The 25,326-nt window shown below is 38.8% G+C and overlaps 1 protein-coding gene across 1 annotated transcript in view; it reads right to left on the bottom strand.

Moving 5' to 3' along the window:
• Window positions 1-25,326, bottom strand: part of PCCA (propionyl-CoA carboxylase subunit alpha) — a 377,769-nt gene that overhangs the window by 303,815 nt on the left and 48,628 nt on the right. Inside the window, exons 5-6 of the mRNA XM_055426614.1 lie at window positions 13,255-13,368; window positions 11,088-11,141 (exon numbers count right to left, since the gene is read on the bottom strand). Coding sequence (XP_055282589.1) covers window positions 11,088-11,141; window positions 13,255-13,368 — 168 coding nt within the window. The remainder of the gene's footprint in view (window positions 1-11,087; window positions 11,142-13,254; window positions 13,369-25,326) is intronic.

Here is a 25,326-nt window from a genome sequence, read left to right on the forward strand (position 1 = left end):
TCTTCTGCAGCACCACAGTTCAAAAGCATCAATTCTTCAGCACTCAGCCTTCTTTATGGTCCAATTTTCACATCCATACATGACTACTGGAAAAACCACAGCTTTGACTAGATGGACCTTTGTTGGCAAAGTAATGTCTCTGCTTTTTAATATACTGTCTAGGTTTGTCATAGCTTTTCTTTCAAGGAGCAAGTATCTTTTAATTTCGTGGCTGCAGTCACCATCTGCAGTGATTTTGGAGCCCAAGAAAATAAAATTTGTCACCATTTCCACTTTTTTCCCATTTATTTGTCATTAAGTGATGGGACCAGATGCCATGGTCTCAGCTTTTTGAATGTTCAGTTTTAAGCCACCTTTTCTACTCTCCTCTTTCACCTTCATTAAAAGGCTCTTTAGTTCCTCTTCACTTTCCTCCATTAGAGTGGTATCATCTGCATATCTGAGGTTGTTGATAGTTCTCCCAGCAATCTTGATTCTAGTGTGTGATTTATCTAGTTGACATTTCTCATGATGTACTCTGCACAGAAGTTAAATAAGCAAGATGACAATATACAGCCTTGACATACTCCTTTACCAATTTAGAATCAGTCCATTGTTCCATGTCTGGTTCTAACTATTGCTTCTTAACCTGCATACAGGTTTCTCAGGAGACAGGTAAGGTGGTCTGGTATTACTATCTCTAAGAATTTTCCACAGTTTGTTGTGATCAATGAAGCAAATGTTTTTATGGAATTCCCTTGCTTTTTCTACAATCCAATCCAATGGGTGTTGGCAATTCAATCTCTGCTTCCTCTGTGTTTTCTAAATCCAGCTTGTACATCTGGAAGTTCTCAGTTCACCTACTGCTAAAACCTAACTTGAAGGATTTTGAGCATTACTTTGGTAGTATGTGAAATGAGTGCAACTGTATGGTAGTTTGAACATTCTTTGGCATTGCCTTTCTTTGGGATTGGAATGAAAACTGACCTTTTCCAGTCTTTTTCTCAGTCCACTCCTGAGTTTTCCAAATTTACTAACATACTGAGTGAAACACTTTAACAGCATTATCTTTTAGAATTTGAAATAGCTCTGCTGGAACTCCATCATCTCCACTAGCTTTGTTACTAGTAATGTTTCCTAAGGTCCACTTGACTTAACAGTCCAGGATGTCTGGATCTAGGTGAGTGACAACATAGTGGTCACTATTCTGTACAGTTCTTCTATGTATTCCTGCCCTGAATCTCTTCTGCTTCTGTTAGATCCTTACCGTTTCTATCCTTTATTGAGCCCATCTTTGTGTGAAATGTTCCCCTGGTATCTCTAATCTTCTTGAAGAGATCTCTAGTCTTTCCCATTCTACGGTTTTATTTCTTTGCATTGTTCGCTTAAGAAATCTTTCCTATCTCTCCTTGTTAGTCTCTGAAACTCTGCATTAAGTTGGGTATATCCTTCTCTTTTTCCTTTGTCTTTTGCTTCTCTTTTCTCAGCTATTTGTAAGGCTTCCTCAGACAGCCCCTTTGCCTTCCTGCATTTCTCCTTCTTGGGGATGGTTTCGATCACCGCCTCCTGGACAATGTCACAAGCTTCCATCCATAGTTTTTCAGGCACACTCTGTCTACCAGATCTAATCCCTTGAATCTATTTGTCACTTCCCCTGAATAATCATAAGGGATTTGATTTGGGTCATGAAGGTTATTTCTCTTAAAAAAACTGCATTCAATAACCAACTCCTATGTGAAGGACTGAATAAAAAGCTAAGAAAGTGCACACATTTGCAGACATGCCCTAAGCATGTTGGGAAGTACACACAACACAAGAAAGGAACACTCTCTGCTTAGGCAAATTAGCATGTCACACCCTGTTCTCAGTATGGCACCTCAAAAACTTTGTAACAGTATCTTTAGATAAGGTCCAGTCAGAAAACAAAGCCCCAGAATCATCTCACTATTTCTGCCTCTTCGCCCCTTCTTAGAAAGCATGCAATGAAAGGCCTAATTTTAGAATGTATGTGGGGCAGTAACAATCATTAACTATATGTAACCACAATAATTAATGTTACTTCATTCAGTCCCACAAAATCCTCAATCTATTACCTTCATGAGAACAACAATCTTCTCCACTAAATTTTAAGTATAAGAGTTACAAATAAATGGATAAAAATAAACTTTAAGCAATCACAAAGTTACTATGTTAAAAACTGCATTACAACAGTAAACTAGAGAGGCTTCACAAATACCCTATTTTCAAAATTCCAAATTTTAATTCAGCAACTTCTCTCATCTAAAGAATAGTTAACAATCGTGTACTGAAAGCTTCTTGACTGATACTAAAAAACTAAAACCCTTTTTAGTTGATAATCTGGCCATAATCAACAGATAATGGATAAACAAAATGTGGCATACATCCACACAGTAGACTATTATTCAGTCTTCAAAAGGAAAGAAATCCTGACCCGTGCTACAGCATGCCTGCAGTGAGGACATCATGCTACAGTGAAGCAAGCCGGTCACTAAAGGACCAAGACTTCATGATTCCACTCAGAGTCACCCAGAGCAGTGAAAGTCAGAGACAGAAGGTAGGAGGGGCAGGGGAAACAATGTTACTATTTAATGGTTGGGAGTTTCAGTTCTGGCTGATGAAGGAATTCTGGAGATGAAGGTAGTGATAGTGTACCAATAAGGAGACTTAATACCACCAAACTGTACACTTTAAAATGGATAAAAAGGTAAAGTCTACGTTATACATAATTTACCACATTTAAATATAATGAAAAATGAACTTAAAAATTCTACACAACCAAAACAAAAAGATCAAAAATAAAAATCAGTATTAACTTCAACTGAATGTTATTTGGGTCATTAATGAAGGAAATGTCTTAACTCACTTCAAAAAACATTTAAAGGAAAAATCATGACATTTTCCCATGGAATTTATAACATATGCAGATGAAATACATACGAAAACTCAACACAGAGACTGGAGATGGAAAGAAGGAAAGAGTGGGCTATGAGACTGCAAAATTTCTACATTGTACATGAAATGGTATAACACTGTACTAGGTCTAAGAAGACCATATAAAGTAAGGAAGTATATTGTAATCCCTAGGAAAACCACTAAACAATTTAAAATGGAATTCCAGAAAATAAAGTAACCCAAAGAAGACAGGAAAGACGGAGAAAGAGGAGACAATCACAAAATTTTATAAAATGTTAGATATAAGTCTAGTCATATTAATTTATTAAATGGTAATAAATTCTACAGAAATTACATAGTGGCAATAGTTATATAACTTGGTTTTACATTATAAAAGTGTTATGATATAAATTATATCTCAAAAAAAGCGGTCTTTAAAGAAAATAAGACTGAGGCAAACCAAAAAGTTTAAAAGGCCAAACACTACAATTAAAAAATACAGATTATCAGAAGGATTAAAAAAGCGTAGCCTGACTACACGCTGGCTACAAGAGACATGAGTCAGATGGAGAAAACCAAGTCCTACCAACAGTAAGCATAAGATATCAGTCTTTCAAATCAAACATTAAGCAACTTGTCCAAGATCACAGAGCTCCAAAGTGGCAGAGTAAGAATTTTAACTCAGACTCCAGATGGTGGTAACACCCACAAGCAAGCAGACAGAAAGGAGAGGGCGGAGGAAAGTGCATGTATAAAATTCAAACTGTTTTAACCTCAAGCCAAAGGGAAAGGGAGAAAGAAAACTTCCTCCTGAAATCACTCCCAAGCTCCATAACTCTGAACGAATCTGCCTTAAAGACTCGCTAAAAACAGAAGATATTTCCTTTTCAAAGGCATCCGATTTAGAGCATTCTCGGCCGTATCATCTTCCCCAAACTGAATTCTAAGCCAGCGCGTTCTCAACCGTGCCCTCAAACATCTCACACACAGTCCATTATGACGAGGGCTTTGTGAAGCTTCACAGGTATGCAGTAAGCCTTCCGAACACGACAGAGTTATAGTCAAGGATTAGAACCTATTACAAAATTACTGGCAAAAGGACAGTCACCAGATCTCTCCTCTAAATTCAGGAAGACATTGTTAACTCAACAATGTTAATTCAACAAAGACCCCTGAGAGAAAACGGACATCAGTGACTATTATGTAGTTTTCCCAACTCAACTTACCTGTAACAACAAATTGAAGCCAAGACAGTTACTTTCACTGACATCCAAGCTCAGGAGACCAGAAACCAAAAGAAATATTCTGATTTTAGACCTTAACAATGGTACACCAATTAGAGGGTGGGGAGGGAGTTGAAAGAGAAACAGTTTCCACCAACAGTAAAAATAGGTGCCAGCCAAACTGTCAATTCAAAACAAAACACTAACAGTCCTGTCTAGTTCCAGTTCATCTTAGAAGCAGTTCAGGACATTTACTGAGCGTGGGATCAACAAAGACTTCTGTACTATGATCTCATTTTAGGGCTACGTGGACATTGGACAAGGCACTTATTCTCTTTGATAGAAATCATAAGATATCACACATTAATCAGAAAGATTAAGTAAGAAAGTTGCAAGAGTATCTGCATGTAGGTGTTCCACATCTATTTCTAAAAGTCTGGGGGAAGGGAAGAAAATTTCTGTGCCACTTCTTTTCTTGTTAGTCTAGTCGCTCAGTCAAGCCTGACTCTGGAACCCCCCATGGACTGTAGCCCACCAGGCTCCTCTGTCCATGGGATTCCCCAGGTAAGAACACTGGAGTGGGTAGCCATGCCCTCCTGCAGGGGATCTTCCCAACCCTGGGATCGCACCTGGATTGGCAGATGGATTCTTAACCACTGAGTCACCTGGGGAGTCCCGCTTCTCTTCTTATAAACAAACAAAATCTTACTTCAGCAACTATGAGTGCCCTATATAACAAATTTAAAAGCCAATTCTAGCAGGCTAACACAAATGCATGCATGCACTCCAGAAGAATACACATTTGGTAGCAGCAGTAGCCACTAGGGATTTAAACTAGGGGCTGGGGTCAGACATTCACAGATAGAAAAAACCTTCCCTTTCAATGTATACATGTGACTTAAGTTTCTTAAGATTTTACATTCTCAAAACTTTAGTATAATAAAATCACAGACCTGTGTCCAAAAAGGAAATTTCTAATAATATTAAGAGCAATTATGTAGTTAAAACTAGATGTCTACAAAATACAGTGTAGTATTAACCTTTTTAAGCCATGACATACATAATTAAGTCACACACAAAACATACTTACATGAGCTACCCAGATTACAACCTGTGTAGATAAAATAAAAGTTATAAAACAACTTTGGGCTTGCAAGGTCTTTGCTTTTTTTTTCTACTCCAAAAAAAAAAAATTTTTTTTTTCAAATATGAGTGAAGAGGGTATAAGATGGATTATTTTAAATGTACTCTTAATATTTTAAGAACAAAAATATTGTTAAACAAAGTCATTGGCAAACTTGCTAACTTCATAATTTTAGTACCAGTTGACAAATACTTAATACACACTTCACAATTCCTACACACTGTGGATTACAATCTTGCAACTGAAGACCTATGACCTCGCAAAAGGGTTTCTTCAAATTTCTATCTACACAAGTTGATCGTGTGCTACCTCTGTTATTATAAACTGAGGGAACAGATTTATGTGTGTGCTAAGTTCCCTACAGGTATTTGGTCTTCAGTGTTTGGCTCTGATGCTTTCCAACTAAGCAAACCACGGTACAGGATTTTTTTAAGCTCTGTGTATTTACGCTCATTCCACTGAGGTCAAATCCTGATTCTGTTCCTTACCAATAGAGTGTGACTGCCGGCATATCACTGCATCTGAGTCTCAGATTTCTTTTTGTTAAATGATTGCATGAATTAAATTAAATCATACAGGTCAAGGTCAAAGTATTTTGTCAACTACAGAATCATGCATGTGTGTACAGGAATATAATATTATCAGATTATTAATCTCAACAGGAAAAACACCTAACCTCACAAAATACACATGAAAATAATATCAGATTTCAAAAAAAATGCTAATATTAACAATTTCATTCTCAAAAAAAAAACCTCTTCAATAGCTCTCTCTATTGACTGAAGTAATAATTGTTAACTAACACCTATAATTAAGGTGATCTGCCTGGTAATGCCAGACTTTGTGCTAAATTCGTTATACACGTGGTTTCTAACCTTTACAACAACCTTACAGGGTAGATGTCATTCTCTTCAGTTTAAAGGAAAAAAATTTGAGCTATTTCCAAAATTTGCTACTATGAACAACCTTACAATGAACATTTTTAAAGTATATCTTTGTAGGTGAAATTCTTAAGAGTGGAATTGTTGAGTCAAAGAATATATAAGCTTTAAATTTTGGTAATCCTAGCAAACTTCTGGAACAAAAAGAAAAAAGGGGGCTGAAAGAATTTACACTCCCATAAACAAGAAGACGCTTCCTGTACGATTGCCTACACTGCATATTATAGCTATATTTTAAATGTTTGGTTAATTCAATGGATTTAAAAAATCCATCTCACTATTGTTTTTGAAAGTTACACTCTTTATCTTACTAAAAAGTCTCCAACAAAGAGACACAAAAAATACAACCATCACACCACAACTGCTTCCCACAGTTCCCCTCTCCACCCTCAGTGCTAAGCATTCTGGATAGAATGCACTGTCTGCATATATGCATATATACCCTTATCTTTTAAATACATGGATAAGACATATACATGAGACACAAATTATTAAATCTAACATGGATTTCTTATAAAGGTAACTACTGCAACTTATAATGCTGTGTTGCATTAAAATACGATATGATAACATGAAAAACATACATACATAAAAACCAGAAAGATAACAGAATACTAGGAAATCTTTTCAATGCGTGCTCAGTCACTCGGTCTGACTTTTTGCAACCCCATGGTCTGTAGCCTGACAGGGTCCTCTGTCCATGGGATGTCCCAGGCAAAAATACTGGAGTGGGTTACCATTTCCTTCTCCAGGGGATCTTCCCTATCCAGGGATCAAACATGCATCTCTTGCATTGACAGGAGGATTCTTTACCAACTGCACCACCTGAGAAGCCCCAGGAAATCTCTTTAAATCTCATTTAATCTTTAAACCACTCTTTCCAGAGGCTGAAACAAGATTTTGTTTAAATTATATACAGTAGGGATACTCTATAATCTGATCCCACTTCATGTAAGTTAAGCATAAAGAATAATTAGCCTTGTAAAAAATACGTATAAAGTTTAGAATGCTTTCTACATTTGATTCATGGTACTTTCTAAAGCAAAAAAAAAAAAATTGCATAAATCAGAAAAAAATTTAAGAAATCATTTTATTCAAAGCTGTAAACTAAAAACAATGTATCAGATGATAAAGCATAAATATCTTTCCTATCAAGAAAGTAAATATTATGCTGAATTTGAACAGCAATAAAACAAATACAGAACCAGAAATGAATGGGGGGGGCCTCCACATTTGATTAAACCGCAAACATAAGTCACTACAGGAAAAGGAACTCCACAGTAATGAAACTTAAAAATTTCTTTTCCGTATTCTGCTCATCTTTCCTGCCAAAGGTTGTCACCAACATAGTAGTCTATCACCACTATCTTGGAAAACAGATTCTAAGAATACACCCAGTTTGAGATAATAACTATTAGATAATGGCTCATCACTAACCACACAATGTTGATATGCATAACAAAATCAGTAAGCAATTATTTGTCATTCTCTTATTTTTATGGAATTTGGCAGCTATAGCCAGACATTTCAAAAGGAATAACTTAAATGGCACACTTCAATGGGAAAAGTTTTAATGCTCGGAAAATTATATCCCAAGTAAGAATCTTGCTATGATGTACAAAAAGAGGTTAGTTATCATCAACTACATGTTTTCATGGTGAATAAAAACACATGCCAATACCACTTTCCCATTACAAAACCATCCCTTCTGTCATAGGAGGAAAGTTTTCTTGCAGGTTATTCTATGATGCTTCATCTAATATTTCCTGAATCTTTCCGTAACATTCATTGAACTTACTACACAGAAATCATTAGGTGATAAAACAAGAGGGAATCAAAGAATGAGAAGACCAAGTTTCTTATTTTAAGAGACTAAAATACAGAAAAAATTTTAACATAATAGGGAAGGTGATATACAAAGTAAGAAATTTTTTTAAAAAATGATAGCATATTAAAAAGCAGAGACATTAGTTTGCCAACAAAGGCCCGTCTAGTCAAGGCTATGGTTTTTCCAGTGGCCATGTATGGATGTGAGAGTTGGACTGTGAAGAAAGCTGATTGGCGAAGAATTGATGCTTTTGAACTGTGGTGCTGGAGAAGACCCCCTTGGACTGCAAGGAGATCCAACCAGTCCATTCTAAAGGAGAACAATCCTGGGTGTTCATTGGAAGGACTGATGCTAAAGCTGAAACTCCAATACGTTGGCCACCTCATGCGAAGAGTTGACTCACTGGAAAAGACTCTGATACTGGGAGGGATTGGGGGCAGGAGACGGGGACGACAGAGAATGAGATGGCTGGATGGCATCACCGACTCGATGCACATGAGTTTGAGTGAACTCCGGGGGTTGGTAATGGACAGGGAGGCCTGGCGTGCTGTGATTCATGGGGTCGCAAAGAGTCAGACACGACTGAGCGACTGAACTGAACTGAACTGAATGCTCTAGAAGACAGAGGAAAGAGATTAGTTCTCACCAGAAGGACATGGAAAACTATTCTGGTAGAGGTAACATGAACTGTGCCTTCACGGAGAGATGGCAGATGTAAATGTGGAGCACGGGGACAGGCAGGACCTCTGAGGACGGTGGTAAGAAGGATGGGACAGGAGAGCCAGCCACATTTGGTCACAGCACTCAGTCCGGCTTGGCTGAGGCACAGCACGGATAAAGGAAAATGGAGGAGATGAAAACAGGAAAATAAATGAGAAAGGAGGGCAGTCACACATTCTATCCTCTTTTCTCTAACAGAGATGCCCAATGGCACAATCTTATCATCATTAACAGAGAGTCTGAACTTCTTCATAACACTTTCCTCCCTCAAGTCACGTGGGTACTTGACGTATTTTTCACAACATGACTGTGAGCCGCTCATGAGCAGGACACACATCTGATGCAATTTTATATCCAATGCCTTGAACATAAGATATCAACTAATCCTTTTTAATGACTGCATAAATGCATGAATGAACATATTAGCATTTCACGTCTCCCAGACTCAGATATTCATCTGTACTGCTGCTAAGTCACTTCAGTCATGTCCGACTCTGTGTGACCCCACAGACGGAAGCCCACCAGGCTCCCCCGTCCCTGGGATTCTCCAGGCAAGAACACTGGAGTGGGTTGCCATTTCCTTCTCTAGGAGCTGGCAAACTTCTATGAAGGGCCATCCCATAAATATTTACCTGCAGGCCATTCAGTCTTTACTATAGCTCTGCAACCCTGCTGTTCTAAAGCAGAAGCAGCCACAGACAACTCACCTGTTATCACTGCAAGGCGGTGTGACAATAAAACTTAATTTATGATACAAAAACAGACCACAGCTGCATTTCGCCTGTGGACCATAGTTTAGAGACTCCTCATTCAAAACTTAAATATGTCATATTGTACAAATATATTAAGATCATTTTCTTACATAATGATAGAACCTCAGCCAAAATTTCAAAAAAGATAATATAAAGTGATAAACAGGAAAATGTGGATATACTGCACAAAACCTGGGAGATCTGGACCCTCAGATACCTACACCTCATGTACCCTCTCCAGACATTTCTTACAATTAGCCATCTTTGTGAGCTCAAGTCACAACTTTTTTAGGCCTTAGTTTTTAATCTATAAAGTAAATTGGTTGAAACAGATCATTCTGAGCTAGAACTCTACGATCTTTAGATTTGACCAAATTAAATTTATGAATTTTAAGTGAAAATAGTGGTTTTTCCAGTCACCATGTAGGCATGTGAGAGCTGGACCATAAAGAAGGCTGAGTGCTGAAGAACTGATGCTTTTGGATTGTAATGCTGGAGAAGACTCTTGAGAGGCCTTTGGTCTGCAAAGCGATCAAACCAGTCAATCCTAAAGGAAACTGACCCTGAATATTCATTGGAAGGACTGATGCTGAAGCTGACACTCCAATATTTTGGCTACCTGATGGTGAAGAGCCGACTCACTGGAAAAGACCCTGATGCTGGGAAAGATTGAAGGCAAAGAAGAAGGGAGTGGCAGAAGACAAGATGGCTAGATAGCATTACTGACTCAATGGACATGAATTTGAGCAAACTCCAAGAGATAGTGAAGGACAGGGGAGCCCGGTATGCTGTAGTTCATGGGGTTACAGAGTCAGATATAACTTGGCAACTGAACAACAATACATCTTCAAAATGGTAATTTCATTCATAAGTAATTTTGAATCAATAGAAGAACAAAGTACAAGCATATTGCAGAAACAAAGTATAATGCTAAAATATTAAGTTAACTTAATACCTAACTGATCTAAGGAGTTTCTTGAAACGTTATTCAATATCATACTTTAGTACCCAAAAACTAAGGTTTCAGTACCATCTTGAATGTAGATATAAATACACTTGGAAAATCAGCTTAATAGCAAATATAGGTTCACATACCTAGTCAGGATGATGGTATCAGCAGGATACTCAAATCATTAAAAAAAAAAAAAAAAACTTTTCCCACAATAAAGAAGCAGTAGTAAGATTTAATATTAAATGCCATAACAGGCAATATAAAGGACAAATACCAGAATCTTACTTCTGGCTTCACATTCTTGCTTATGGTACAAGAATTAATAAATCACTGGACTCCCTATATTTAGCTAAAAGCCTGAAATATTTAATTTTAAAAGTCAACATCCACACAATGTGTAATAAACTAGATATCATTTTGTATAATGATGATTTTACAACTTTTCCATTTTTACTCTTCAAATCAAGACTTAAGATTACAGGATAAGTCTTCGCTTTTCCCAAACTATTTTCAAAGAATCGTTTTTGGGTCAATTAAAAGTCTATAACTCACCACTACCCACGTTTACAAAAGCAACACCATCACACTGCTTTCTGAATTACAAGCTAGTAGTTTCTCGTTCATTACAAACTTACCAAACGCTTGGCAAATTCTTTGTTTTCTGAGAGAAATCCATAACCTGGATGTACCTTAGAAATGAAAATAAAAAGCACTTTCAGTTTTATCAATTTGCGAAACCTTTATAAGAAACAAAACAAAGAGAACGTTAATGCATTTATTGTTCAAAGGCTCTCGAGAAAGGTTACTGACCTCTCTAACACACTGAATATCTCTAACTCAGTTTCTGAGTTCAAACCCAAATGCCATACAATCACTGGCAGCACGCTGCTTCTGACCTAGCCACAGTCAGGGCCCGCTACATACACACCTTCCTGCCCACTTGCACTTGGCTCTGCTAGTCAACCCCACCCAAACTCCCCCACTTTTCCTGAGACCAACTCTGGCCATGAGCTTGGTGGGTCAAAGAGTTATGTTAAAGGAAACCTCTCACCAGATGGACGAGAAACTCTTAACTCCCCTTCCTTTACAGTTCCAGAAAAACTGCTACTTTCCAACAGCCTGGCTACAGCCAATGAATGTATTTTATTCCTGATAATATGAACACACTCAGCCACTATCCAGTGATCAGTTTTCATCAAACCTAACTGAAATCAATGTCTGGCTTTACTTCTTCACCATACTCTGGATTTTTCTTCTAATATTTGCCCCGTTTTCCCTCCTCATTCCACTCAGCCAGTCACAACCACTCCACGCTCTCCTCTCTCACAAGCCACAGTGCAACAACTTAAATTCTACCATCCTGTTCTAACCAATTAAATTTGACCAAACGTAAGTTTAGCCACCCTATTATTAGTATTAAACATATTTCTAGGAAAATAATTCTGTTACATGTCAAATTTCTAAGTGAGCCAATATCATAATCTAATCCAGAAGTATCTATGCATTTGAGATTTCTTTTTTTTGCCTGAATGTTTATTTTTTTCCTCTGCAATTATATGATCAAGTTGGTATATAAAAGATAGGATCTTTTTTCCCTCAATTTTAAAGTTTAATCTGTTTTTTTCCACTTTTTATTTTATTTTGGACCATAGGCAATTAATAATGTTATGATAGTTTCAGGTGGACAGCAAAGAGACTCAGCCATACATAGATACATATCCACTCTCCCCCAAACTCCCCTCCCATCCAGGCTGTAAGTATCTTCACAGCTGAGATATTTTTAAATGGTAGACTAAGCTATATGAACACGGTACAGAGTAATTTACACTACTACGTCATATGAGAAGAGTTTCACTTCAACAATTTCATTTTATATAAACATTTAAAGATTGTATTCTGACAATCTATAGGTTTACTATCGAGTTAACAGAGTTTTATCTTTATAGGTTAACAGAGTTTTGCCTTCACTAATTCTGCTAATAAATTATAACATCTATAATCGGGGCTCATGAATTCAGTTTTTTCTTCAAACAGGCATCTTACTAAAAGTTATTTTTTTTTCTCCAAAAGAAATGTGCCCACTAATTGGGGCACTCCAGGCTAACTGCCGGTATTGGCTGCTTCTGTCCAATTTCAGATAACTCTGCAGAGGTTCTTAACATCATATGTCAGTAGTTCTCTGATACATACACACACACACACACACACACAGCAACAATATTAATAAAACACTATGGCCAATCAGAAACTATTTTTTTCCTTGGATTCCACTGCATTCACTCAGAATTGGGGATGGGGAGAACTGCCAATTTCTCCATGTAAATCATGTACATTCCATTGACACCAAACCCAGATAATTACCAACTACCATTTTATTTCTGGAAGTATAAGGAGGCACAGATAATTTCTGAATGATTAAAACAGAATTTAAGACAGGGTCTTTTGGCTCCTATTTATAAAACACATTTTTTAAATACTATTATCACACTGAAAGGGTTAATACTCAAAACTAATTGGAATTTCTTTTCTTTTTTCCTTCTCCTAGCAAATTTGGAAATGAACTGAAACTGCTCCCTGGTGTGAAAGCTGAACCCAACAGCCACCTGCGAGATCAGAGACCAACCCTGCCAGATGCCACGAAGCCTCTGACTCCCAGTAGCGGATTCGGCCACATTTCACTCATGTGACATGAACTGCAACAGCACTTGCAATCCTTTTTTTCCTTTTTCTTTAAATACAAACTCTAGTGTTCCGCTCACTGCATATGAAACAGCTGTAGCAGATGGACTGACTCGGACTCACAGCTTGCGCCCCGGTGCTCCTGACGGCGTCCATGATGGCATCCATGTTGAGGTAGCTCTTACTGGTGGGAGCTGGGCCAACACAGACAGCCTCGTCCGCCATCTTCACGTGAACCTGAAGAGAAATCTCTGCGTTAACAGGGCCGCCCAGCAAAGAGAACTACCTGCATCTGCAAGTATACACACAGCGGCAGACCTGAGTGCGTCGCTGTCCTCAGGTCTCTCTGAATATGCACTGGGAAGCTACAGTGTGGCAAATAAGCTCAGGGGCTATATTAACCATGATTTCATTTATTACAAGCCCAACTCACTGTCTAACCCGATGATTTCCACACCAATTTGATAGGTAAAAATCACAGCAAACAACTTTAGCCTGCTATTCAGTTCATCTCTGCATAAATCTTATATCAAAAAACTACCCTGTTACATGTAGCCAGGGTAGCCTAATCCACTAATAGCAAGCACTCCTGCCCAGTTCTAAGCAAGCTCCCCAGGACGCAGAGATAATTAGAGGAACCGAGTGAAGGGACTGTCCGAGCACAGTCCGGAGCTCAGGACTGAGGGGCTCAACACCACTGCACAGGTGCCAAAAAACCTTCATAATCATTGAAACAGTCTCACATTCCATCTTCATCCATGTTAACCTTTCTTCCTAAGAGAACCAATACATGCATTAAGTTCTAAATCAACTCCAAATTGAAGAAGACGTGCTCCATTTTTAAGAGTATTCCCGCTACAGTGTTTCAAACCTATTTTTGCATTCAATACAGAGTAGAGTAAGTTACTTACTTCTGAAAGCAATCTATTCTTTTAAAATGATGAAAGGGATTCATAATGTTTTTGAAATGGCTTTTCCGAACAGTTTTCCAGGTTAAGGAACTCTGTTTAAATTTATTTTACAAGGCAGACATTAAAAACTGGAACACATCCATATACCTGGGCATGTATGACCCTCTTCCAAAAAGTCTAAGGTGGAAAATAAATTTGGGTATTGCTAAGTTATTAAAAAGGAGAGACATTACTTTGCCAACCAAGGTCCGTCTAGTCAAGGCTATGGTTTTTCCCGTGGTCATGTATGGATGTGAGAGTTGGACTGTGAAGAAAGCTGATCACTGAAGAATTGATGCTTCTGAACTGTGGTGCTGGAGAAGACTCTTGAGAGTCCCTTCGACTGCAAGGAGATCCAACCAGTCCATTCTAAAGGAGATCAGTCCTGGGTGTTCATTGGAAGGACTGATGCTAAAGCTGAAACTGCAATACTTTGGCCACCTCATGCGACGAGTTGACTCACTGGGAAAGACTCTGATGCTGGGAGGGATTGGGGGTGGGAGGAGAAGGGGACGACAGAGAATGAGATGGCTGGGTGGCATCACCACCTCAATGGACATGAGTTTGAGTGAACTCCGGGAGTTGGTGATGGACAGGGAGGCCTGGCGTGCTGTGATTCATGGGGTCGCAAAGAGTAGGACACGACTGAGCGACTGAACTAAACTGAAGTTATAGTTCCCATCTGTAAAGTAGGAAATGGAGGCAACAGAGGAAGAGAAACAGGTGTGGGTGGGTAATTCTTTGCTGTGTATTATATTGTACCCTAACATACTTTTTACATTAAATGTTTTATGTATTTAAGAAATTTAAAAAAAAAAATAAAAAACTAAAGTGAAAATTAAAAAAATAAAGAAAGAAAGAAGCACTTGGTTTTAAACAAGATAAAAACAAACAAACAAAAAACAAAATCAACCCACCCAAGTCATCTTTAAGAAAGTTCAGAGTTCTCTTTATCAATTCAATTAAATATTTTCAAACTATGCAAAAAATTATATGGTGTATTGAAAGGTTAAAAATACTTACTACTCAAGGGATTTACAGATCAGTATCTTAGCATCAAATACTCAAACCTACACAGTTTAGTTTCTTTAATAATACCTGAGGAAAGGCAGCCAGGCTCACAAAGAATCCTAAAGATTCCCAAATTCAAAGCAAGGCTCTCCTGTATGCCTTGCTTATTCCCAACTTCAACTTGCTCTTCTCCCCTCAGACCAGAACGTCTGCTCTTCTACTGCCTTCTGCCCAGGTCAGTCCCTATGAACAGCAATTTTGTTGCTACAGTTGTGGTTGTGGGTTTTCTCTATAAGAAAGAAATTGAATCCTGGACAATCCTTTAAAAAGAACACCTGAATCAGGTGGGGGCAGTTGTTCAAGTTAAATCCACACTTATTCTGTATGTCTATCTCCCTCCAGGTACTACTCAGTGTTTCAAGTTTCACTTCTACCGGAGTCTTCAGATGAATCTCCTGTAATCTGAACTTCAACAGTACCTGATAGAAAATTAAACATTTCATTGCTCCTGCCCAGTAATCTCATTCTGACTGCTTTACAGATTATGTCTGTTAAAATTTATGCACTCTGCTTTGCCAGATCATAAGGTCCTGCAACAGTTGTTGTCTTAATTTCTTTTAAAAAAAAAAAAAAACTCTCCAAGCACAGTTTTATTGATACAAGCTTTTAAATTTATAGATACACTTGAATGACTACTTAATTTTCACTGTTAAGCCATTGTCTTTGAGGTAAAAGGCTATGCTAAATTAAACCTTCTCCAATTTTAGTAATCCATATGGCAACTAAGGATTATATGGTAGGGGGCAGGGGATGGTGGGGGTGGGATTGAAACATATACACACACATCCATGTGTATTGGTATGTCCAAATTTTCTACAATAAATATGCATTAAAAAGGAGGGGAACAATAATAACATTTTGACTTGTTTACTTTCAGGCTTTTCTCTAAATATACTTCTGTAACCAAACTGCATATATACTGTTGCATCCTTTGTTTTTCAACTATCCTCAAAATAGACACTCTTCCTATGTTAGCACAAACTCTTACATGTAAACATACAAAGAATCTAGCTCAAAGCCTAACATGTTTTAGCAGATCATTAATATTGTTTGAATAAACATTCAAATAAATACATCAAAAGCAGGTCAAAACTGCCTATGGACTTTACAAAGAAAAGCAAAACATGCTGTTTCTAAAGGGTTGGTCGGTTTCTTCCATTTCTCTTGCTTTAAGGTAGAAGCATATACTAGCATCTCAGGTCCACAGTCTGGCACAGCTCAGTACTAGCAAAAACGTGTGGTAAAACCATTTCAGAGAAAAAAAAAATGGAACATTCTGCTGCCTTAGTGCCCACAGAGATACTTATGAGCCAACCAGGAAAGAACAGTTTAAAACACCTTCAAAACCCAATTTCAACTTGGTTGCTATTGTTCTAAATGACTAAAGTGATTTCTTTGGCTTAATAATATTAATACAAAATGAAAGTCACTCACTCGTGTCCGACTCTTTGCGACCCCATGGACTATATAGTCCGTGGAACTCACCAGGCCAAAATACTGGATTGGGTAGCCGTTCCCTTCTCCAGTATATCTTCCCAAACCAGAGATTGAACTCATGTCTCCGGCATTCAGGTGGATTCTTCACCAATTGAGCTACTAAGGAAGCCCATGATATTAATACAAAACAAACTGCATTCAAGCAATGTAGACTCTCTTCTCAAGAATGACTTAGCAGCATCACTCACACTGACTTGATGTATTTATGTCTCAAAAATGTCAGTACCCTGAAAAAATATAAATTTCATTTTTATATTTCAATAGTAAAAGGAAAATATAACAATAATGGAAAACTGAAACTGAACTAGTGAATTAACCAGGATATTGCTGACAGCAAGTTTCAAACAGAAAATCAGATTTTAAGTACTAAGTCAAGAAGTTAGTCTTCACAAACTTTTCCAATAGAAAAGTTTCCAAATGGGGTTTTATTTATTTTAAAGATTATCAGTTTCCTCCTCAAGCATTTAGTTTTTATATAGGTAAAGAATCTGCCTGCAAGACAGGAGATCCGGGTTCGATCCTGGGTCAGGAAGTTGCCCTGGAAAAGGGAATGTCTACCCATTCCAGTATTCTTGCCTGGAGAATTCCATTCAGAGTAGTCTGATGGGCTATAGCCCAGGGGGTCACAAAGAGTCAAGACACAATTTGGCGACTAACACTTGGAAAATTTTTGATTCTTTAAATAGGGGGAAATTACTTGTATCAGCCTTTTATTTTCCAAATAACAATCAAGCAGAACAAGGATGTGTTTTTAAATTTATGGGACTGAAAAAAATCATCTTCCTTATTGACTTTTTGTTTAAAGAATTAAATGCTTGGCCATAAATAGGCTAAAAACTATGTCTGAATTTTAAAACTCTGAGTTAATGGAAATTTTCATATTAGTCCATTAGATGCCTGAGACACAATGAAAAGATAACTCTGCTTGGTCCCTAATCTTATCAAATAGATTGCACCTAAGCTAAAAAGGAGACTAAAAAAAATACCAGACCAGCTCTATCCAGGGAAAGAAAGCTTTTAAATACCTGCTAAACTAGCAGAGAATGAGAAGGATAAGGAAGACAAGCAGCGTTTGTCTTCTCTGTTTGTCTTCTCCACAGACTTAGAGAACAGACTTGGGGACATAGTGGGACAAGGACAGTGTGAGACGAATGGGGAGAGCAGCGTGGAAATAAATACATTACCACAGGTAAAACAGACAGCCAGGGGAGATCTGCTGTGTGACGGAGAAAGCTCAACCCGGTGCTCTGTGACAACCAACAGGACGACAAGGTCTCCAGGGGCTGACAACAGTGGGAGGCCATGGCCTTCACAGCCCTGAAGGGGCTCAGAACTGAATGACACAGAGCTGAGGACCATGGCGGGCGCCCACAGTCACAACTAGAAGAAAGTGGCCACTGTGAGAAGTGCAGCAAGGTAGGGAAGTGGGGGTAGGAGAGGCAGCCTGACCTCCTGCTCTTGTCTTCAAACACCCAACCCAAGGCAGAGGTCAAGGCAGCTCAAGAGACACACTCCATCCCACTGCTGGGCATACACACCGAGGAAACCAGAATTGAAAGAGACACATGTACTCCAATGTTCATCGCAGCACTGTTTACAATAGCCAGGACATGGAAGCAACCTAGATGTCCATCAACAGACAAATGGATAAGAAAGCTGTGATACATATACACAACGGAGTATTACTCAGCCATTAGAAAGAATACATCTGAATCCGTTCTAATGAGTGGATGAAACTGGAGCCTCTTATACAGAGTGAAGTAAGCCAGAAAGAAAAACACCAATACAATATACTAACGCATATATATGGAATTTAGAAAAATGGTAACAATAACCCTGTATGCGAGACAGCAAAACAGACACAGATGTACTGAACAGTCTTTTGGACTCTGTGGGAGAGGGTGAGAGTGGGATGATCTGAGAGAATAGCATTGAAACACGTATGTTATCATATGTGAAACAGATCGCCATCCAGGTTCAATGCATGAGACAGGTGCTCGGGGCTGGTGCACTGGGATGACCCTGAGGGATGGGATGGGGAGAGAGGTGGGAGGGGGATTCAGGATGGGCTGATTCATATCAGTGCATGGCAAAAACCACTACAATATTGTAAAGTAATTAGCCTCCAACTAAAATTAAAAAATTAAAAATAAAATGCAATAAAATTGAAATTTAAAAAAAGAGAGATACACTCCACAGATGTCAGTCTCCTGAAGACTGATCATAAAAGTCTGATAGAATTAATCAAAATTTAAAACTTTTGTTCTTCAAAGACACTATTAATAACAATGTGATTCCACTTCCCGCCCGACAAGATGTCTATAATCAAAAGGATAATGACAAACATTGGTGAGAACATGGAGCAACTTGAACCCTCGTACTCTGCTGGTGGGACTGCAAAATCGTACAGCAGCTTCGGGAAACAGTCTGTTAGTACCTAAAAAGTATAGTTATCAAATGACCCAGCAATTTCACTCCTAAGCATACACCCAAGAGAAACAATATATGCCCATTTAAACACAGGTACACAATTGTTCATAACAGGCTTATTCATAGCATCAAAAACTGGAAGTCACCCAAATGGCCAGCAGCTGGTAAATGGACAAAGCAAAATGTATTAGATTCATATAATAGGGTATTACTCAGCCAAAAAAAAGGCCACAGACTGATAAACATAGTAACATAAATCTCAAAAACATCCAAAATTGGGATAGGAGTACGTCAAGGCTGTATATTGTCACCCGGCTTATTTAACTTATATGCAGAGTACATCATGCAAACTGCCGGCTGGATAAACCACAAGCTGAAATCAAGAGTGCTGGGAGAAATAACAACCTCGGATATGCAGATGATACCACTCTAATGGCAGAAAGTGAGAGGAACTAAAGAAGCTCTTGATGAAGGTGAAAGAGGAGAGTGGAAAAGCTGGCTTAAAACTGAACATTCAAAAAACTAAGATCATGGCATCCAGTCCCACCACTTTATGGCAAATAGATGTGAAAAAGCTGGTAACAGTGGCAGATTTTATTTTCTTGGGCTCAAAAAAATCACTGCAGGCGGTGAATGGAGCCATGAAATTAAAAGACACTCGCTCCCTGGATGAAAAGCTATGACAAACCTAAACAGCATATTAAAAAGCAGAGACATCACTTTGTTGTCTGTACAGTCAAAGCTATGGTTTTTCAGTCATCTGCGGCTGTGAGAGTTGGACCATAAAAAAGGTTGAGCGCCAAAGAAGTGATGCCTTTGAATTGCGGTGCTGGAGAAGACTCTTGAGAGTTCCTTAGACAACAAGAAGATTAACCAGTCCATCCTAAAGGAAATTCACCCTGAATATTCATTGGAAATACTGATGCTGAAGCTGAAGTTCCACTACTTTGGCCACATGATGCAAAGAGCCAACTCACTGGAGGAAACCCTGATGCTTGGAAAGATTGAGGGCAGGAGAAAGAAGGGGGCGACAGAGGATGAGATGGTTGGAAGGCATCACTGACTCAACAGACATGAGTTTGAACACTCTGGGAAACAGTGAAGGACAGGGAAACCTGGTGCACTGCAGTCCACGGGGTCGCAAAGAGTCAGACGTGACTTAGCGGCTGAACAACAACCACAAAAACACTATTCTATGTGAAAAAGCCAGACACAAAAGGCCCACTATTAAATAAGTTGATGTATCTGAAAATTTTTAGAAAATGCAAAACTACAGACAGAAAGCATATCCATGGCTACCAAGGTGACGGTGGCAACAAGAGTGACTGCAGATGGACACAGATCTTTCCAGGTGATGGCAATGTGCTAAAACTGGACAGTGGCGAGGGTTGCACAATTCTAACAAATATACCATGATTCAATAAAATTGTTCAATAAAATCAGGAAAGTTCATATAAAAATATTTCCAATCCACTGTGCTGTGAGGTCTAATGAGATACTCCTGGTACACAGCACAGTGCTATATGCTATTAATTTTTGATTAATGACTAACCAATAAAGAGAAAGTTAAGATTCACCTGACAAAGATTCCTGAGATAAAAGCCAACTGAGAAGGGCATTCCAGCAGTAGAAACACTGCACCAAATGCACAGAGGCCTGAGAGGGAATGACAACAGTTTGGAAGCAAAAAGCATCAAAGGAGAAGGTGCCAGTGCTGTGTGCTCCAGACAGACCAGAGAAGGCAGGGATTTAGAATAGCTATTGGACCCAACGAACCAGATCTCTGGCAACTGTGGAGACTTACTAGAACAACAGAAATAGAAGCCAGACTTCCCTCGGTTGAAGAGCAAATGGTAGGCAAGAAAAGAAAGGCAAACCGAAGATGACGAGTCTTTCATGTGATTTAACCATAATGCCAGGGAATGGCGGGGAATGCAACAGTATTATGTATGCTTTATTCTCTCTGTAACTGTTGGTAAGATGCAGTGCACACACAAGGTATTCAATAAGACTTTTTCATTGCAAATTGATAGAGCTTTTCAGGGAGATGTCCTCACAGAAATCCCTAACAGATTGAGTGTGTGCGCCCAGGCTCACACACCTGACTAGAAGCCCCTAAGGTGGAAACAAAACCACTATCAGCAGCCAAACACATGGCTGGAAAGAGAGTCTACAAAATGCATAGAGATTCAATGGGAAATCTTCTGGAAATAGAAGGTGGTGATGGTTGTACAATAATGTAAACACACAATGCCACTGAACTGTACAATTAAAAATTAATAAACTGATAAACTTTATGTAACTTTACAGTCTTTTTAAAAACTATATAGATTCATCACAACTTGCAGACTATCACTGACAAGCAATTGTGAAAAAATGTAGTTTCAGAACTTATACAGTCTGCTACACACACACACACGTGCATGTGTGCGCACACACATACTGCAGTTCACGGGGTCACAAACAGTTGGACACGACTTAGTGACTAAACAACAAGAAGAAAAAATCCAACATGGGAGGAAAAACACAAACAACACAAAAAAGAAAATACCAATAATGAGAATGTGGGCATAATCCTAGCTTGTAATCATTTTCCATTTACTAAAGAAAAGCTACCACACATTCATTTTAAGACTCTAGTCATGAAAGCTTGTGTATACATATGTAATTCTGAGTACAGATTTCTGAAACAATGATGGAGTGAGAGTCTAAGAATAGAATTAAGAAATACCCTCCATTGTAAGCAGAGTATTTTTCTTAAAGTGTTCCTAAACCATACGAACAGTTAAATGTCAGTTCTAATAATTTAAACACAAATTGTCACCAATGTCATGAGCTCTCGAAAACTCCTAGAATCTGGCCAGCACCACCACTGCTTCTGAGGTGCCGCTAACTGATAAGACTACACATCCAAGTGAGATGTTCTCAAGCTTTTTAATCCCAAGTAATATAGCTTGACAGAAAATTTAAAAGTTTAAGCAATACAGATAACCGTAACTTCTCATCCCCATTAAGGCCTCTCAGTTCCACTTCCTACACTGAAGGAAACTGTCAACGGTGTGTCCTTTCAGACTTAGCTATTTTCATATGCATAGCAGGCATAAAAGTGTATGGTTTTATACTAAGCTTAAGATTTTCTTCCCATAAATTGCATCACACTATGTATTATTCTTGCAACTTGCTTAACTGCTATATAACATTCCCAGTAACTGGATAAACCAGAACTTAACCTTTTCTCCAGTAATGGATATTACGACAAGCTGCTAAAGGATATTACAAGCTGCAAAAGGATTCTCTAAACATGTATGCATATTTCTCTGAGAAAAATATTTGGAAGTATAAAGGCTATAAACCACATACTTAAAAGCCTATGTCTATTAACACGCTGAGCAGAGATAAACTTCCCCACACCACCACTGAACATTTTTACTGTTTGCTGATCTAATTTTCTTAATCTAATGAAGAAAAATGACTCCTGACTGGTTTTTAATTTGCATTTCTCTAATTATGAGTGCCTTTGGGCATATTTTCATGTTTGTGAGCTATCTGTATTTCTTTTGATCACTGATCATTTTTTAATTTAAGAGAGATCTTACAAAGAAACAAAGGCATCTTTGGGTTTTGGGTTTTTTTAAAACATGTAACACCAAAACATTGTTCTTGTTCAAAGCTAAGCTAACAACTCTTCCAACCACACCTGCAACCCGATCACATTTTTTCTCTCCAGTTATCACTTCTCAGGTGAAGATGCAAGCTTAGACCTTTGTCTACGCCAGGGATCTCAACTGGAAGCAACTTTGTTCTGCAGGACACAGCTGGAATGACTGCAGACAGTTTTGCTGGTCACGACGGTGGGGTGGAAGGATGATACTGCTGTCTAGTGGGGAGAGGACAAGGATGCTTCGAAACATTGTTAGACCATAAGCAAGACAGCCACCCATAAAGAAGACTCACTTAACCCAAAACACCAATAGTGTCACTGCCGAGAACCCCTGGTCCATGCTTTTACATGACATATATACTATTTGAGTGTGTGTGTGTTGGGGGGGGCGTGGTTTAAACATTAATAGGGTTGATTTTTTTTGGTCAGGCCATGTGGTATGCAGGATCTCAGTTCCCCAATCAAGGATCGCACCCTGCATTGGGAGCGTGGAGTTTTAACCACTGGACAGCCAGGGAAGTGCCACACTGATGGTATTTTCACATCACATGTCATTCTGTATGTTCTTTTTCAGTCTCTAAAATGTCTCCGAGATGTTTTATCAATATGCAGAGATCTATCTTATTATTTTTTAACTACTAAAGAATTCTGAGACATGGCCCTCCGGTCTGCCAGCCATCTCCCTGCAGGCGGACCTGCAGCATGAGAAATCACCGTCTGGACGACCGTCATGTTTCCTAAGCAGACATCCGGTGCACTGCCCACGTCCCGTCCTGCTCTGGATCGCTCTCTTCTGGAAAGGCTCCCATCTTTCACACCCATCCTCTCCTGTCTGTGTTACAGTCAGCGGTTTTCTATTGAACAGTTCCATCTGCTCTCTGTCTTTCAGAAATTCCTCATCATTTCCAGGACAAAACTCTGGTTTGTTATTTTTTTTTCTTTTGAATTTGTCTTTTTAACTGTTTCTCTTCCTTGGGAATTTGGAATGGGAAGACAGAAGTCTGACTCATTCCACCAGCCTCAATTAGAAGTCAGGACCTTTAAAATTTTGTATTTTTTTAAACCGCAGAAAATACAGTATATTCTAATTTAAAAATCAAAAATTGTGACCAATACAGCTTTCTAAAATGAAATAGTTCAAACTTATTTTTAAAACTGTCATGAAAAATATCAACAGTTTCTTACACAGAATCTAATCTGTAACAAAAATGTGAAAATGCTCATCCAGCTCCTAAATTACTATGGCCACAAATGCAACCTGGCTGCAGGTGACACAGTTGCCATTCCTCTCTTCATGCATCTAGACGGTGAGTGTCTGTCTCATAGCATCCATTCTACCTGGTGTCTGCGCAAGCCGGCTTTCTAACCTCAGAGTCCACTTCCCAAATTGTCCAGCGCTGCAGCTGGGTTCACAAAGGGCATGAAAACCTTGATTTACAGCATATGATTGGTTGGTTTCTCTTCAAAGAGCCTCAGATGAGTATCAAAAATAACCTTCCCAATGCTCTTCTCCCCTGAAAATTCCTGGTACTCTATAGTTAGCTCCCTGACATGAAGCAGCGATCATCAAAAGCCATCAGGAAGCTCAGAGTTTTCACGAGCATAGTCATTCTCAATAAACAGGGACAAGATACAGGAAGCCACCCCAAAAATCTGGGAAATGTTTCATTTTCTAAAAATATCCTTCCTTCTCATCAATGACAGCCCCCCACCAAAAAAAAAAAAAAAACTCTTCTCCAGAGGACAGGACGAGTACTTTGAAGGAGCTCCAAAAACTATTTTGAATTCCTATTCCAAGCCTAACAATTCACCTTGACAGTTACCGATCCAAAATGAGTTTTCCATTCAGTGAATTCCCCTGTGACTCCGTGACTAGGCCTGGCGACCAGGAAATGAATGAAAGCAGAGAAGTGCTTCTCTGGGGACTTAGTCTAGAGACTCAGAGAAACTCAGATAAACAGAGCAAGGGTGTCAGGAATGAAGCAAAGATGAGTCGCCCATCTTCTACCTTTCTTGGAACTGACACACCTAATCTAAGGTGAAGAGTAAGAAGACTCAAAAAGTAGGGAAAGTAGATAAATGTCAGGGGAGATGAAGTCTCCTGCTGAGCTGAAGCATGACTCATCTCCGGAGTTCTGCCCCTTCCAGGGAGCCTGGCACACTCTGCCAGGTCAGAGGTGAGCATCAGCAGAAAACATCCCAAGCACGTAACTTCAGGGAACTTACCAGCTGCAGGGAAGTACTCAGGTACAGACTCAAGCCTGTACAAAGGCTCATTTCATCTCACAGAGATTTCAGAGTGAATCAGTCTTTACTTTTAGAAAGAATGTGTGACAGGATGCTATAAAGACAGAGGTAAAAAGGTACCCAATCAGGCAGCAGCATGGGCGAGGGGGTTGGAATATATATGTGTGTGTATATATATATATGACTGCATAAGTCTGCAGGCTACTTGGCTTTTACTTCAAAATCTAACTTTTCTCTAAATCCAAATGTCTGGTTGGCTTAGGACAGAACACTCGGTGCAGCTGTCAGCATGCCTCTTTTGTATGAAAGAGTAAATAAACATATCCAAATTGAAAGGAA

This window comes from Moschus berezovskii, chromosome 13 (genome assembly GCF_049115385.1).
Source record: "Moschus berezovskii isolate FMDL1 chromosome 13, NW_MosBer_1.0, whole genome shotgun sequence".
Lineage (NCBI taxonomy): Eukaryota > Metazoa > Chordata > Mammalia > Artiodactyla > Moschidae > Moschus > Moschus berezovskii.